General features: G+C 50.1%; 7 protein-coding genes across 7 annotated transcripts; 3 read left to right on the top strand and 4 right to left on the bottom strand.

Moving 5' to 3' along the window:
• Window positions 1-686: 686 nt before the first annotated feature.
• On the bottom strand, window positions 687-957 carry N7498_009580 (uncharacterized protein; the record flags this gene model as incomplete). The annotated part of the gene is made up of 2 exons (XM_058456636.1): window positions 687-844; window positions 909-957. 2 exons carry the CDS (start codon window positions 955-957, stop codon window positions 687-689), a joined length of 207 nt encoding a protein of 68 aa, XP_058303535.1.
• A 1,831-nt stretch (window positions 958-2,788) lies between these two features.
• On the bottom strand, window positions 2,789-3,238 carry N7498_009579 (uncharacterized protein; the record flags this gene model as incomplete). The annotated part of the gene is made up of 2 exons (XM_058456635.1): window positions 2,789-3,143; window positions 3,207-3,238. 2 exons carry the CDS (start codon window positions 3,236-3,238, stop codon window positions 2,789-2,791), a joined length of 387 nt encoding a protein of 128 aa, XP_058303534.1.
• A 539-nt stretch (window positions 3,239-3,777) lies between these two features.
• N7498_009578 (zinc finger protein-domain-containing protein) lies at window positions 3,778-4,790 on the top strand (the record flags this gene model as incomplete). Its single annotated transcript, XM_058456634.1, has 2 exons — window positions 3,778-4,505; window positions 4,769-4,790. 2 exons carry the CDS (start codon window positions 3,778-3,780, stop codon window positions 4,788-4,790), a joined length of 750 nt encoding a protein of 249 aa, XP_058303533.1.
• A 988-nt stretch (window positions 4,791-5,778) lies between these two features.
• N7498_009577 (anion exchange family protein) lies at window positions 5,779-7,660 on the bottom strand (the record flags this gene model as incomplete). Its single annotated transcript, XM_058456633.1, has 6 exons — window positions 5,779-6,243; window positions 6,306-6,449; window positions 6,510-6,713; window positions 6,785-6,960; window positions 7,024-7,379; window positions 7,434-7,660. The coding sequence occupies 6 exons, from the start codon at window positions 7,658-7,660 to the stop codon at window positions 5,779-5,781; spliced, it is 1,572 nt and encodes a 523-aa protein (XP_058303532.1).
• Window positions 7,661-8,232: 572 nt separating this feature from the next.
• On the top strand, window positions 8,233-10,471 carry N7498_009576 (SET domain-containing protein; the record flags this gene model as incomplete). The annotated part of the gene is made up of 7 exons (XM_058456632.1): window positions 8,233-8,424; window positions 8,493-8,570; window positions 8,625-8,993; window positions 9,051-9,095; window positions 9,158-9,384; window positions 9,463-10,024; window positions 10,097-10,471. 7 exons carry the CDS (start codon window positions 8,233-8,235, stop codon window positions 10,469-10,471), a joined length of 1,848 nt encoding a protein of 615 aa, XP_058303531.1.
• Window positions 10,472-11,446: 975 nt separating this feature from the next.
• Window positions 11,447-13,424, top strand: N7498_009575 (uncharacterized protein; the record flags this gene model as incomplete). The annotated part of the gene is made up of 8 exons (XM_058456631.1): window positions 11,447-11,527; window positions 11,584-11,655; window positions 11,704-11,836; window positions 11,890-11,994; window positions 12,052-12,640; window positions 12,696-12,711; window positions 12,761-12,878; window positions 12,940-13,424. The coding sequence occupies 8 exons, from the start codon at window positions 11,447-11,449 to the stop codon at window positions 13,422-13,424; spliced, it is 1,599 nt and encodes a 532-aa protein (XP_058303530.1).
• Window positions 13,425-14,415: 991 nt separating this feature from the next.
• N7498_009574 (putative GATA transcription factor (AreB)) lies at window positions 14,416-15,496 on the bottom strand (the record flags this gene model as incomplete). The annotated part of the gene is made up of 2 exons (XM_058456630.1): window positions 15,178-15,496; window positions 14,416-15,075 (listed from the first exon to the last, which is right to left on the bottom strand). Exons 1-2 carry the CDS (start codon window positions 15,403-15,405, stop codon window positions 14,416-14,418), a joined length of 888 nt encoding a protein of 295 aa, XP_058303529.1. The 5' UTR covers window positions 15,406-15,496.
• Window positions 15,497-16,118: the final 622 nt, after the last annotated feature.

Genomic DNA, 16,118 nt, shown 5'->3' with positions numbered 1-16,118 from the left:
AGCAGCTGAAATGTATACTCGAGATTGTCTTGATCGTCATTGATAAGGATTTGCCGGTATGCTTCACGATCGGTCTTTTCACACGACGAGTGGTCAAAACTTGAACCGGATAGTTCGGTCGCATGACAATCGGAAAAGGAGCGTAACACGGTATTGAATGATAGGTTGGGGAACCTTTGATATAGCCCGGGTGTTCGAGAGCGTACGGATTTGAAGACGGAGCCCGGTGCCAAGGGGCGAAAGGTGAGCAGCATTGCGACAATGCAAACAAGTACTGAGAGAATAAATTTTATGTTATGAGACATAAATGATGTTTTACATATGACGAGAAATGATCAAACTTCGCATGTTTGAGAAGATCTTCCCCCTTTTAAGGCCCCACATGTTGATCTAGCCGGAGAGAGACTAGAAAAAGATGAATATTTAAGCGGTAAAGGTGGCCAGAGGTGGCACTAGACCCGACCCTAGGAACCTTGACGTTAAGGTATATACAAGCCCGAGAGGTTTCCAGAAGTCCCACACGAGTCACGCACCACAAGCGTGGGCAAGTTTGAAACTATAGTGTCGTATTGTAATACAACTGCTATATGAATTTAGACCTTCTCCGACAAGGGCTCACATTCACTAAATTTTCGAGCCTTTCGTACGAGCCCACTGAACTCATAATCCATACCCCAGTAGAGCGCTCAAGTTGTAACGATAACTAGGATGACAATTCCAAGCCATTGCCAGTGGGTAACATTCCGACCCTTGTCAGTGAGCCATTTGGTGATGGCCGAGTAATCCGGCAGGATGAACATTGCGACCAGGTCAATTGGAATCGTTGCTGCGCCCTCGATGATGCCTGGAACATTCAAATGCTAGATCTGGAGATCGAGCCAGCGTTTCGGGGAATTGATGTTGCATACATAACCATCTCCAGGCTGGAAGACCTCCCTTTCCATTCATGCCGGACATGATAGCACTGCCGAGGAGGCCGCTAAAAGCCCCCGATACCTGGCAGCAATGTAGAGAATGGAGATGCAAGCTGCGAGCTCTTCCTTTGTGTACCATGAGTAGAACGGAAATAATGCGCCAGCTGCAAGTAAGTCAGGAGGTCTCTTTTCCATGAAAAGACCCAGGTGACTCACGGACGAAAGGTGCTTCCACAAAGCCCTAAACAAATTGCAGAGCGAGAAGTCCGCGATTTTTTTGAACGGCTCCTGTACGGGTACTCACAACAGCCCAACAACACATCACAGTCGGCTATTGAATTGTAAGCAGCCTCTTCATCAGCAATTCTTGTGTCGGACTCTCACCAAAATGATGGACGGCCTCATCTTGTTAAGAAGCATATTGGTCGGCACCTGAGTGAGGACATATCTGACGAATAAATTGTAAGTCATCGAGCCTTCGAACCGAACCTCAATACGAGGAGTTCTCACTGATGATAGTGTTATATTGATCCCCCTCCAGACCAAGGTCTTCCTCTAGAGTCCCCAGCCGTGCGGTTGCGATGTTGTTGCGATCGAAGTAGTTCAATACATCTGTTTTTACGGTAAGAAAGTGTCCTACGTATCATTGGGAAATCAGGGGTCGTGTACAGACTAGGATCATCAAGGGCATCAATCGCATGTTGAGCTTCCACAACAAACACCGTGACGCGCGTGGAGAAGTTGTCCTCATTCGAGACTGTACCTAGCAACTTCCTGAGACTCCTTCGATCTTTAAGCCGGCGTGCTGAAAATGGCCTCTAGCACTCCCTTCTTTCGCACCGACCACACCAATACACCACCTAAGAAAGGCATTCTTGGAAATCGGGGATCGACGGCTATACCAAATGTAGATTAGCGTGCCTTAAATCAAGATTCAGGAAATTACAGCCAGACTAAGAAGATATTGTAAGTGGACCTAGATAGGCGGTCATAACTATCTGTCCGGGAGGTTTGAAAAAGACGTTTAGAAAGATACCTTGGAAAACGGAATCAAAAGATGTCTAGAAAGACGTTTAAAAAAACTCTTAGTAGGAGATTTAGAAGGACTAAGAGAATAAAATATTGAGGGCCATTTGTAATATCTTCGTGGTCCGGCTGTAAGTTGCAAGAGTGTGGAGTTAAAAACTGATTTCAATTCCACTGTAGTATAACCATCCACACGACGGTATCTGTCGTCAACAAAAACCTTGGATTCCCGGCAAGCTAGTTGTTATTCTCAGGCTACGTGCACTGACCTCTAGTTACATTTTTCTCTGCGCGCTTTTTAGCCTCTGGATTTGTTGCCGTGCGTCATCCTGCAGGGCGAATCCTCGGCCCTCCAATTGAGAGTATGCCTCTTTCCACTGCTCGTTGCTCATATAATCTGGGACGCCTGTATCGTGATCCAGATTCCGGTGGTATAAGCTTTGCGCGGAAAAAAAAGGCATCTCGCTGCGCAAGTTTGTGCGCAACCACTTGCGAGCGGGAAGACTGTGCAAGGACATGGATTTTATCACGAGCTGCAAGCCGGTACGTCTCATCAGCCGCACGCTTTCACTCTAGGACAAAGTTGGCATTTTGGCGTACTTTCTCTGAGCGTTGTATAAATCCGGCTGGATTTCATGACGGGGCTTCGTCTCCCATTGCGCGCCAGCATTAGCATGGAGCACCTCTTTACGGTGCCGCCATGGCCAACCCTGACAGGGAAAAGCACGCTGCTCAAAGAGCAGCCCATGATGCTCCTTTCGGAGAAGGCCGTCAGAGGCATTCCAGTAGTTTGCACTGGGATCCATTTGCCGGTGCGTGCGTCGACTGAAGTAAAAGGCTTCCTTGAGTTATTCAATGGTGAGAACCTCGTTCTCACCACGGGGGAAGCCCGTCGGAATCGGTACCGGGAATTCCAGGACGTTGGAGATTGTGGACAGCGTATCTGAGGTTTCTCCGTCACTCTCAATACCGTGAAGGTCCATCAGCCTCTGAGGTTCAGGCGCGCCAAAGGGCGCGTTGTCTGGCCCCAGAGGCCCGAGGGTAGATACTCCATCTCCCAAGCTGCCACGGAGGTCCACCAACACCCGAGGCTCAGGCGTGCCAGAGGGCACGTTCTCTGAACTCAGGTGCTCTGTGGTGGATCCACAGAGTTGATTGTGCTTGCCAAAGGTCTGCGGAGGACCTTTGACACGAAATGGCGGACTATATTGGCCATGTTATATACTGCTGGCTGTGAGATGAGAAGTCAGCAAATTTGCGTGTCACAGGGCCCAGGGAGGTACCAGGAACGGATTCATTCGAGGAGGTACTCCAGGATTGAATTCAAATCAAATCATTGGCTTGCCTGTATTTGTGTCCGATGTTATGAATATAACAATTGACGGCGTATTCCGAGGTCAATTCAGTTCCTGTGCTTAGAGAAGGGGAAAGCGTCAGCTTGAGACGGTGCAAATGTGAGATCAAGAGTATCAGTAAAGACTTACATAGTTCCCAACTCGAGAGAGTGTGGGGAAAGAACCGAGTCGGTATACAAGATAAGAGAACCCAGCTCAGCTTCAAGAAAGAAAGGGAAAGCGTCAGATCAAGAAAGGATAAATGTGAGAGCAAGGTGATATAAATGTGAGAGCAAGATGGTCTAGGTGAGGACTTACATGTTTCCCGAATTGAATATCATATCACTTGAGGAAATTTGAAACAAAAGTATGGTTGAAGGAATAGAGAAGCATATTATCCAAAAAGTATCCTCATATCTTCACTTGTCCCCCCTTATTGAGCATCAACCTTTGTATCATTCATGTTTAGGGCACTGGTTGCCGGATCTTCGTTAGTATTCGCAATGGAATCAGAGGATGGTGAAATTGCATTGTGTGTGGATGACGGAGGGGTCGGGCCGCGTCTCCTTGGGCTCGGCTTTTCTCATGGGTCCCAGAATCTAGTGTCGAATGGTGGAATGAGAACTCCAATTCTTCCCAAATGCCTCCAAGACAATCCCCCTTCTAACCACAGCTCTCGTCACAGAGCGTATTCTACCTCTCCCGAAAATTGTTCGACAAGCACTCATCTCCCGATACTGCCCTGTCAACCTCCAAACCGCCGTCAGCTCAACCCTACAAATAGGGAGTGCCTGACTCGGTTGTATCTTGGATCTCGGCGTACGCAGCCAGAGTTGCCTTCCCCAAACTTCACGTTACGCAACTTCAACCTCCACCTTGATCAGATGCTCGAAGTCAATCCGCCAGCTCTATTCTACGCTGGTGCCATGGGTGAAGCTCTGGCCATTATCCACTGGGCCGCTCACGTTGACGGTTTTGACATCGAATTTGTTCTCGGCAGTGAGGGCGATTCAGGCACAAGCTACACCAAGGACATCTTTCTTTCCCTCGACCTGACTCCAGATCAAATTTCTTGCATCTGTTCTAGCAAGGATCTAGATGCTGCGATAAGAATCAACTTCGAGCACCGCACCACACGTATGTGGGTCCTTGACTTCAACCTGTGTCATATCTGGAACGAAGAAATTGCCTGGGAGAACCCAGTTGGGTTCATCTCTCACCTTGTGTACACGTTCTTTCAAAATGAACCATACTACCCGCGACCCACAGACCAAGACCTATGGCAAAAGTTCTCCGGCTGAGCTGTCCCTTCAATCTCATTTTACCTTGTGTTATTACACATACTCAACGGTAACCGCATTGCTGCCTAGTGTTCCTATGTAAGTATGACCACCTGACACAACCGTAGCTACGTAACTCACTTCTCGAGTGGGAGGACCATATTCCGGCTTATTTTGCTTTGGTTGACACTGATTTTCTTGGGATAAGACTCAGGTGTGAGGACACGAGTACATAAGAGAGCAAATCGGGGTCAAGTTTCCGTTGATCTTCGATACTGACCCAAGTCAGGCACTTACCAAAGTGTTCAACAAACAGTTGATCATGAAAACACGATCATTGCTTCTCATGCACGACATCAATACACAACTCCTATTGGGACCCGCCGACCTTATGTCAAGCCTCTACAGTATCTTACACTTGCTCTGGTGGAAATCTCTCAATCTTGGGAAGTAACCGAGAGGCAGGTGAAAGCTATGGCCGGCAAGAAAAGGGCGTGGTACCGATTTATTTACAAGGCATGGCAGGGGAATCGAGTCGCCCATGATGAGGGGGTAAGAAGGCATCAACGTGCGTTCTTGGAAGCATTCAAGAAGATCGGACATTAGCACTCCTAGTCTAGCTTCCCTCGCTTTTCTTCTTCTTTTTATTCTTATCGAGAACATTAGCTTTGTTGTCAAATGTGAGGGCTGCGGGCCGGCAAGTCACGAGTTTCCCCTTGTGGCGGCGTATGATTATACTGACAATGGGAGGTCAGTGGAACACAAGGCGATTTCCAATTACTGGATAGTGAAGCAAGAATGTTGAGTAAAAAGGGTCGGCAAGACTGGAATTGCTTAGAATGTCGCCCCGTTTTCTGTTCGTTCTGCCGGTAGTCGGCGTGCGAAGGATTGGGGTGCCTCTGGAGAAACCTGTGATCTCGCTCGATGATCGGAGAGTTTGGCAGAGCCTCCACGGCATCTCAACGATGAATACTGCCAGCTCTTTGTCTACTGACTCCCCTCCTCTGCTCCGAGTACCGGCGCTCAAGTCCGTAATTCTGAGGGTGCTTCTCTCCAGGGAACCGGGGTGGTCCACCAAGACTAGCCAGAACGGCTTTATTGTTGGCCGTCATGTCATCCAGTATACTGATCTCGTCCTGCGAGAACCATTTAGGAATGACCCAGACTCGAAATGGAATTAGAGCGATGATCAACACAGGAAAGCCTGGCAAAGGTGGAAATCTATTAGTCACTCTGGAGAGGCCCATGTAAAGGAAGGATCACACCTATAGCAGCGATTGTTTGGGAGATGGCGACGCAGGCCGCGATTCCAGTAAGTTGACACACAATCCACACAAGAATCTTGTGGTTCCGCACTTTCAGAAGAGGTTCGTCACGCTGTATGAAACGATTCTCTAGCATTAAGTAAATCGCTTTTTGCACGATGCCGCTGGATCCAATGGAACCCCATCCGACGATAAAGAACACCCCTGCGAAGACCGCAGCAGGCATAGTGTGGAGGACTATCAAGATGGGGCCCGTCATAGTACCAATAATCGCTAGTCCCATGACAAAATGCGACACACGTTGTTCTACCACCGCAGTGGCCTTGACTATCGAGCGGCGAATTTCGGAACCTTCTCCTTCCTCGGTTGACACAATGCAAAGATCGGTTTCATAAATCGTCAAGGAATCTGTGTGTACAGGTGCCTGGCTCGGTTTATTAGCACTAACTGAATATGTTTGAAAGCTTGAAGGGGTTGCTTTCATACCTGTGGAACCAATCCATTAGGGAACGGAATACCGATAATGCCCGCAATAAATGTCGTACACCCAAGGAGGAAGAAGTCCCAATGGAACCCCGCGGGCTTTTTTAGTGGAAATTGCCGTGCCTGTGCCGTCAGACTGCTGACGTTCTAGCCATAAGTTAGCGGTGTAGGCAGGAACGACTTCGTTTAAGGGAGAGGGATCCATACATGATCAAAGTAAAAGAGCAACATGACAAGGAATCCAAACGGCAGCGCTGCGAAAACCCATTTGGCGTCCAGTTCCCAAAACTGAATTAGCCAACCCCGCGCCTGCGTTGGATAAAATGCTTTGCTGATGGGAACACGGGATATATCCGCCGATTTGAGCGGACCGGGAATGTGCGAAAATCCAACCCAGAAGATTGTGCCGATCTAGAAGGAACAAAAGTCGATGAGTGGGTGTGATTCCCAGTGGTGGTCAGGCGTGCTTGAAACAATCATACCACATATGCATAGTCCGCCAGCAATCCTCGAAAAACAGGCTTCCAGACATTACTGGATCCAATCGTCTCTAGGCTGTAGATAGTCAAGAAATAGAGGATTGCGATCACACAGCTCATAAAACCAGCGACAGGCCCTTTGCTTGTGAACTCATTGATAAGCTCCTCCACACCCTTGCCTAGATTCGGGGTCAGTTATAGTTCTTCCTGGCATTCTAAAGATGGTGACAGGCATGACAGACTGATGTAAATGGTTCCGACATAAAAGCCGAATGTCTCACTTGAGAAATCCGTCACATAGCGCATATAGTCACATATGTTGCATAATGCAACGATCCAGTGGAAGATAGCGCCCCAGATGCCCACCCAGCACATAAATTGGGGGTAAATTGAGGGCTCATAGATATGTATGATATCATATACCGTGTAGTTGAACAATGATATCAACCCCGTAATGCCGACGATGGTCAAAGGCTGCGCTGCAAGGATACTGAACACCATCGCCGCCAGGGCGGAAGAGAAAAGCGCTTCGTTAATACCATAAAACTGTCCAGTTCTCCGGTACATATCAAGGGTGTAGGCTATGGCCGGGAGTATGCTAAAGAACAGGTATTAGCCTTTTTGATCTGGTCGAGAGCTGTGGTAAACCCACTTCACGAAATACATGCGAATGATGCTCGCAACGGTTCTATATGTCCACGCATCTCGAATGTCGCTCCAGTAATAGGGAAGGCGTCTCCGAACATCGTGATACATTCCCCTTCCGATTCGAAGGACACGCACGCTCTTCCACCCGGTGAGGTTGTCGTACGTATAGGATACAGCTGACTTCTCTTTTACTAGATGAGAAGGCGTTTCAGCAGCATTTGACGTCGGCATGATGGGCAGGCATCCACAGATGATATGTAAAGAAGGTATGGGGAGAAGGAGAAAGTTTGCGGTGACGACAGAAGAACGACCCGTATATAAATCAGCTTTCACTAGGAGTGGCGTGTTAGTTGCTATTTCGATGGCCCAAGCCAGACATGCCCTAACAAGATCCATCCATCCCGTGTTCCGAAACTAGTGTTTTCTGTCTTTGGTTTGTAGGACTCCACCCACCTACCCGACACTCCTCGCCCCATTGATCCTCAGACCCGAGCAGTTCTGGGATAGGCACTCCTACTACAGCTGTATCTACGGAGGTAACTACGGCTCGCTATATCGTTAAGCTAGGTTTTTTGAATGATACTGTAAGTGTGTTTCCACTTTATGAGATACCACAAGCAGCCCCAAGTTCCCAAAAGTAGACGATAGTAACGGAAAGATCCTGAAGCCATAGCGTCACCATGAGCTCGTGCCAAGCCTGCCCTTTTTGTAATGGCTAAGTCAGCACATTCTGCCCGGGCAGAATGGCTGATGTGGGGACGCATCGATTCAGCCGTCATGGAACAAACACTAAATGACCGACTATGCATCCGATCGTGCATCACCCTGTGGTGACGAAGTTATTAGAACTCTTCGAGAACGCTGATTTTTCTACACAACTTGCCTCCGAATTAGCTTCTTTCGGCCAGCGCGATGAAGGGGTCTGCCTGCGTATTGACGCCGTGATATGCGCTAAGCCAAATATCACCGTGGATGATGACAAGTCGCTCCCCCTGGTATGAAGAAGTTGACAGACCCTATGGAAGGAACCTTCGGCTAATGGATAAACTTGGTTCTTTCTTAGGGGTGGTTGAGCATGGAAAAGGATCGCTATTCAACCATAACGCCCAATCACGCTGCCTTCCTGAACCTCGCGGCAACAGTGAGTTTTCCAACACGAGACAAGTGAAAACCAAATACTAACTTTCTTGCATAGTCCAGTTCTGATCCATATGCTCGTTGTGGTGGTTCAGGGACGTGCCCGTCTGCATCCAGAAACGAGCTTGGCAACCCCAGACACAAGACTGTCAGTGGGCTGCGACCATCAAAGTCGTCTGCCATAGCAGTGGTGACAGAGGATTCAGGGTCTGATAGTGATACTAATACTGGGGTTCGTCTGCGACCATCCAATGTTAGAATCGAACCTTCATTTCGGCAACTTCACAGCGATACTCGCTTTCCGCAGCGCAAGAGACCCACGAAAAGCACCACCGCGCCCACTTTACAGCCCTCGACCATTGATAAGCTCGTTTCAGGGATCTGGCGTCAGGTGCACTCTCCAGTCAACCTGAGCGTTTCATTTCCGGTTCATTTCCTAATTGTTATTGGCCGTTATGATCTACCATCGCTGACTGAAGTACAGGACCGTAGAACAGAATTCAGTCTCCGGACTGGTGTTAGTCAAGCAGTACGTGCAACATTTGTTTGTGCTGCGGTGATCTTGTTCGCTTCTAATAGCGGCACTCATAGGTTTTCCAAGAAATCAACGGTCTATGCAAAAAATACTATGACCAGAGCCGGTCATCGCGGGCTTTGGAAATGGTAGTGCAGGCTTACTGGGTGGAATGCTATGAAGCAAGAATTGCATCCATTCGTCTTGATTGCCCGACCTATACGAACGCCGAAGCTCGAATGGCAGCCCTAAAAGAAGCCTGCAACACACTAGGCTGGCAGGAAAAGGAGCTCAGAAACAGGATGTATGTCCCTTTTGCGCTTCCCGGTTCATCCGTGCCTTCTCCAAGCTGTGTGAGAACTCATTATTAATTATTGCCTAGGGCTGTTTGGCGTGGCTACAAGGAAATAAAAGATTCTGGGGGCTGGGCTAGCCTGATCTTTGCTGGATCCGGGGTTTATCGCTTCTGCAAATATAGGATCGGCTTTGACAATGGCCTTACTACTCGATTGCGCCATACCGCTTTTAGTCTTGAAGTTGCCGCCGATACTCTCCATCCTGGATGGCGAGACCTTCTCCATGTTATTAACCAAAATGAGTCATGTCGGTACTCCGGTCACCCTCATGAATGGGTCACAGTTGATACTGGGCCAGCGCTGCCACTCAAAAGCACTTATTCCCACCTGGCGTTATCCAATGGCTTCAATTACGAGTTTGTGGACGACTGTATGATCGACCGAGAAGTGTTTGGGGAAGATGACCCTCGACGCGGGCTAGGCATAGACCCTGGTATTTGCCAAACGTGCAAGGAACGTCAGTCTGATGATGGGATCAGCAACCACTGTTCTTGTTTCCCGTCTTTGTTTGGTGGTGTTCGTCATCCTCCTCCCGTCCAATTATATCACACTGCTAGTGGGAAGAACAATGGGGTGATCGCCCGCTGTGTACGTTGCAAGAAACACTTCTCGTCTATTTATCGGTTCGACTTTGGGAAAACGTTCACTAACTATTAGAAGCCATTCGAACGAGGCACGGCTATTGCCGAATTTGTCGGTCTCGTCACTTACGGGATTGACGGTCTAGACGTGATGATAGGCGGAACACAAGAACGACCGTATCAGATCTTCCAAGGACAAAAGGGCAATTTCACTCGTTTTATCAACCACTCGTGTCGCCCCAATAGCCAATTCCAGAGGTTCTATTGGCGCGGGATAGAACGCATACTTGTGGTCTCTCGCGGCGTGTCCGCCGGCAGTGAAATAACGGTCAATTATTCGGATTCCTACTGGAGAAAGCTTCAGAAAAACTGTTTATGTGGGGAGCCCGGCTGCCGTTTTGCTCATCGAATTGAGACTAATGCGGCGAGCTTGCCATCTCTGCAAGAAGCATGATGTTGCATATACATTTTCAGGGTGTCCCAATGTCAGTGGTGTTACAGTATTGACTGTCCACAAACCCCTCGAGTTGAACGTTTTGACAATGTTACCCCAGACTATTATACGGTATCAATCAATCACCTAGGTCTTGCATTATTTGTTCGAAGATGGGCAGGTTTAAAAGACGTTCAAAAAATACCTAGAAAGATATGTAGAAGAAACCATAGCATAAGGCGTTTAGGTCCATTTACAAACATCTTGTGTTCCACGGTAAACAACACGGAGGAGCACGTGCCATCTGACCTGTAATAATGCCAAATACGAAGTATGCTCGTATCCAGGGATGATAGTGATATTCTCGTGCACTCGACTAATACTTTGATCCTTATAGGCTGTTGAAACGCATTATCGAAGCACTAGATGAAGCAAAATACGGAGCAGGAATGAAGTATTTATCCAAGTGAAATGCTTCTTACTGCCTTCCAAGGGTTTGTATTCGAGAGTTTCTTCCCGGACATCACACGTTAAGATTAGTTGCAGTTTTATGCATTAAACTCTAAAAACGGACCTTGCAAATAACCAATTAAATAGGCGTGTCGCCCGCTGCAGAGTCTCAAAAGGAGAGGACCACGCGTGACAAGCGCCGCCCGAAATGCTTGGCGCCGTGACGTTGCTCGGCAGAGGTGGAGCGCCGCTCTGGTCTCCGTTATCGCGCCTCGTAGGCGCATTACGACGCTCCCGAAACATGCGACTTGGCCCTCGCTCTTTTCACTTCCCCAGACCTGTCGACTCTTTCTAAACACACCCCTGTCCTTCTTTTCTCCGGGTCCGATGTCCCTCCTCTGGCCAACGCATCCAACGACTGAGATTCTGCGCAAAGCTCCGCTTCCATACGCGTGACCGCACCCTGTTTACCGCACCCTGTTTACCGCACCCTGGTTACCGCACACCTGTTGAGGGATATAGGAGGGAAGCACCTCGATCACCGATATGAACGGTCCTCTCCATTCGACCGCCCGGATTGTCTCCGTTGTCGCGGGCACTCTGGTAGCTCTGTCCTGCGGAACCAATGTAGGTGATCTGGAGTTCTTGGCATCCCCGGACGTGACGGTTGACTGCTTCCATAGTATGCATACTCGGCGTGGGCCCCGCAATTCGCACATCAGATGAAACTCTCGTCGACCGAGAGCAACCTGATCGTGAGTTCCATGTGACATGGCGGAAGACCGATGTTGACAGTTTGGCAGGGCGCGGCGGGAAATCTGGGGATGTACGCCATGGGTATCCCCATGGGTCTATTGACTGATGCGCGTGGGCCACGACTTATCACGCTGATCGGTTCAGCTCTCCTGGCGCTGGGATACTATCCAATCTACCTTAGTAAGGGTGCCCTCCTCCACAATGGCGCCGATAAGATGTTCTGACCGCAACAGCCTATCAGAGCGGACCTGGATCGGTCCCCATTATCTTTATATGCTTCTTTGCCTTCTTGACAGGTACCGGTGGCTGCTCAGCCTTTGGGGCTGCCATAAAGACGGGTACGTCAAACTGGCAATTCAGACATGCAAATGTGAAACTGACCCATTGACTCTCAGCGGCTTCCAACTTTCCTGACCACCGCGGTACCGCAACGGCTTTCCCGCTGGCTGCTTTCGGCCTGAGCGCCCTTTTCTGGTCTAACATCTCAACTCTCATCTTCAAGGATGATACCGGTCGCTTCCTCCTTCTCCTGGCCGTCGGCACTTCTGTTCTTTCCTTCTGCTCAATCCCGTTCCTTCGAATCTTCCCCCACGAGCCTTACTCGTCCGTGCCGCACTCTGGCGCCGCAGAGCTTTCCGATTCTCAATTATTACGCCGGCAATCTGTTCCAGACGTTCCCGATTTTAACAACCATAATGCCACTGGTTTTGAAAATGGACAATCGGCCCATCCGCGAACGCAATCCATCGTCTCGATCCACCGGCAGGCAGCCCATCCCCATGACACTGACGAGACTTCGTCGTTGGTGTCCAAATCCGATATCAGACCGTCGTTTGACACTCTGGATGATGACTACCTCGATAACGTGGCTGTCGAGCCCCACCACCCTGATATCAGAGGTCTGTCCATGCTCAAACATGTCGAGTTCTGGCAACTTTTCATGACCATGGCGCTTCTCTCGGGAATTGGCTTGATGACCATCAAGTGAGTCCGGAACCTCGAAGGAATAAGAGTTGAATTGCTAATAACTCTTGTCTAGCAACATCGGTAACAGCGTAAGATCATTGTATCCATTTGCTCATTTCTTTTCTAACCCCATTCCAGGCCAGAGCTCTGTGGAATCACTACGACGACAGTGCGTCCTCCAAGTTCATCCAACAGCGCCAGGTCATGCACGTCTCCGTCTTGTCGTTTGGAAACTTCCTGGGGCGTCTTTCTAGCGGTAAGAAACGCATCCGTTCCTCTGAGTCCCACACGCACTGATGAATATAACTCACGGCAAGGCATTGGCTCTGATGTCTTGGTCAAGAAGCTCAACATGTCCCGCACTTGGTGTCTCCTCATCTCCTCCGTGGTCTTCACCTTTACTCAACTCTGCGGATCCTCCATTTCCAACCCGAACACGCTGGTCGTCGTCTCCAGCTTCACGGGCATCGCGTACGGTTTCCTGTTCGGCGTCTTCCCATCGTTGGTTGCACAGACTTTCGGCATCGGCGGTCTTTCCCAGAACTGGGGTGTGATGACCCTGGCCCCGGTTTTCAGCGGAAACGTCTTCAACCTCCTCTACGGCGCCGTCTACGACCGCCATTCCGTGATCGGCGAAGATGGCGACCGTCAGTGCCCCGACGGACTGGCTTGCTACCGCTCCGCCTACTACCTGACCTTCTTCTCCGGCCTCGCTGGTATCTGCGTCTGCCTCTGGAGCATCTTCCGTGAGAAGCAGATCAACCACTCGATTCACAGAAAGAGTAGCCAGCGCCTGGCGTAATCGATCTTTTCAAACATGAGACAAGAGGTATTATCAGGTATTTATGAGCTGACCTGAGTCAATGCTGTCTTGTTCTCCCTCGTCCTTCGGGTATTTCTTTTCTAGATCATCTGCACATCTCTTGAGATCCTTTTTTGCAGGTCAAGTAAGTATACCCCTGGTCTGAAGTCCAGACTGATCAGGCGTTGCTGTCTCAGTCAATTATACATTCATTGCCTTCCCTACCCCTTTTCTCTCCATAGACTTTGATACTCCATGCATTTGCTGGTTTCTTTTCCATGTTTCTTTCGAGCAGTTTAGCCTGTGGGATTTGCTCATCTTGAGGTTGTACATAGACTTGTTCTGAGACTAATCGAGCTCCGATGGAACCATGGAATTGTCTTATCTTACTATCTTATACTAAGCCACGAGTTGGGCAAGTATTTACGTAGCCGAGACCTAGGAGGGGAAAACTCGAGAAACAATTCGGCTCGTTGAACAGGGCTGTCATATTGGCTCAAGTATGAAGCATCTCACGCTGCCATTCTATCAAAGCAACCGACAGCATTCCCAGCATCGCAACCTAGCAGACCCGGACTTCAAAGCGAATTAACCCATCAGAACGTGATTTTCATTGTTTTTTTACAGTGTACTGCCACGCTACTCTGTAGGACCTTCCACTTGTGTCCGCAAGCAAATAAAGAAAAAGGGGAAGAAGAAGAGTACCATTAGAAGCATACTAGGAGATTTCGTACACAAACCCGCGGCGAGAAGCAAATTAAAAGAAAAGGAGACCCGTTGCGACACATCCGACAGGAAAGAAAGAGAAAAGGAAATTAGACAAGTATCGAGCTTTTTTGTTGAAGTTCCAGCCACCAAAGACGAAAGTCGGGAGGGTATCAAAAAGACCAAGAGGGATCGGACAAGGCAGCAGCCGCACGGTGATAGAAAACAGGACCGAAGCAGCGGCTCAAAAGCACAGAGCTACCGTGAAGTTGGACACGGGAGGTCGTTAGTCTGATTTGACTTGCGACGGCGACCCCTCCGGCGACTGTTCTACCATATCCGCCAGTCGAATCCGCTTGGCATGGGGCTCTGAGTTGTCGTCACCACCGGCACTGATTTGGTGCTCGAGCTCTTCAACGCGTCGCTTGAGATTTTCCTCGCGACGTTGAGACTCGTCGAGAGACCGGCGCAAGCGAGCCTCGGAGTCGCGGGCGATCATCTCCGATCGGCGCGCACTCGCGTCGCTCTGCTCGAGCTCCGCGACACGACCGCGGAACAGCTCGTTGATCAAGTCGAGTTCACTGACGCGTGTCTTGAGAGAGGTGTTGAGGGCCAAGAGGCTCTCGTATGTCTGGGGAGATTCGCCGAGCTGGCGATCAACGGCGGAGGGAGAAGGTTGCCGGAGCGGGAGGGAAGGGAGACCGCCGGAAGAGTTCAAGGTACCGTCGCCCCGAGTGACACTGTCGAACATGTGCTGCGGCGCGATGTTGGAGTTGTGGCTCTGCATGGCGGCAAAGCCAGGTGTCTCCGTTCGCGACAAGGGGGGAATTCGAGCGATCCGAGTGGCCCGGAGACATCTTACGCGACGCGCGACGGTAGCCATGGGAGCCAAGAGGGGGTGTTCCCGCATCGGGTTGTCCTGCGAGACCGTTGGCGTCGACGGGGCCTCCAGACTATAGAAGATCGCGGTGGTCAGCATCGCGGAAATTTCTTATCTAGGGACGAGAACGCGAAGGGGGCGGCAGAAGTTTCAGAATCGTGGACTCACCTTGCGTTTCGGGCCCTGCCCAGTCTTCACGCGATTGCGACTCTTGATCACATCAGTCTTCAGGCTTATCGGACGAGCCCGCCCGTGCAGCTTGAGGAACAAGCCGCAGGCATTGCACAGCACGGAGCCGAGTTCGTCCCTACGCCATAGAGGCGTGGTGGAGGTGCCGCAGTTCTGGCAAACGGGCTGTAATTGGGGACGCTTGTCGTCAGTCAATGTGGTCGCCATAGTGTAAGGTAGACAAAGAGGGAAGGACGAGAGGAGGGTGGATGTGCGATGATAAGATTGGGAGAGATTTGACGGGTTCGATAAGGATTGCAGCGCACGGATCGGGTGGTGCCAAGCCCCCAGCCAGTCGCTGATAAACCCGGCATCGATAAGCGCGATAAGGTGCAAATTCATGAAACTCGACTCGACCGGATTGGAACTGATTGGAACTGATTGTAACTTACCGGGCCATTGCCTTGTCCTGCCGTAGTAGCCGCCGGTGACGAAGTCGCGTAGCTCATGTTCGCCATGTTCCCATTCACACTGGATTCCCTGTAAGATGTAAGATAAAAACCGGTCAGCCAATCCAGTCTCCGCGCTCATTGGGCCCCCTTCCTGCAGATGAAAAGAGGGGCTTTCGGCGGAATAGAGGGGGAGAGGGAGGTCGGCGCTGGTCCTCTTGATAGATTCAAAGCCGCCGGACTCCCATTTTCGTTCCCATTCCCATTCCCGTTCCCATTCCCGTGGACGTGGGACGTACCGTAGATTCGAGGTGGGCGCGGACGCGACCGAGGCAAGTGCTGCCAGTCCGGGGAGCGAGTCGGGAAAGTTATCGCGATAGTCGAACTTTCCAATGCTGCTCAGATCCGGCAGCGCTGATGAGAATGGCTTGGGGATATCCGGGCCCGTCGAGGGGCTGGCGGCAGAAGTGTCGGACGGCGAGTCGAAGCGGG

Source organism: Penicillium cinerascens, assembly GCF_028974065.1.
Source record: "Penicillium cinerascens strain IBT 15544 chromosome Unknown scaffold_4_segment0_segment1, whole genome shotgun sequence".
Classification (NCBI taxonomy): Eukaryota; Fungi; Ascomycota; class Eurotiomycetes; order Eurotiales; family Aspergillaceae; genus Penicillium; species Penicillium cinerascens.
This window is presented reverse-complemented; position numbering and strand designations above follow the sequence as displayed.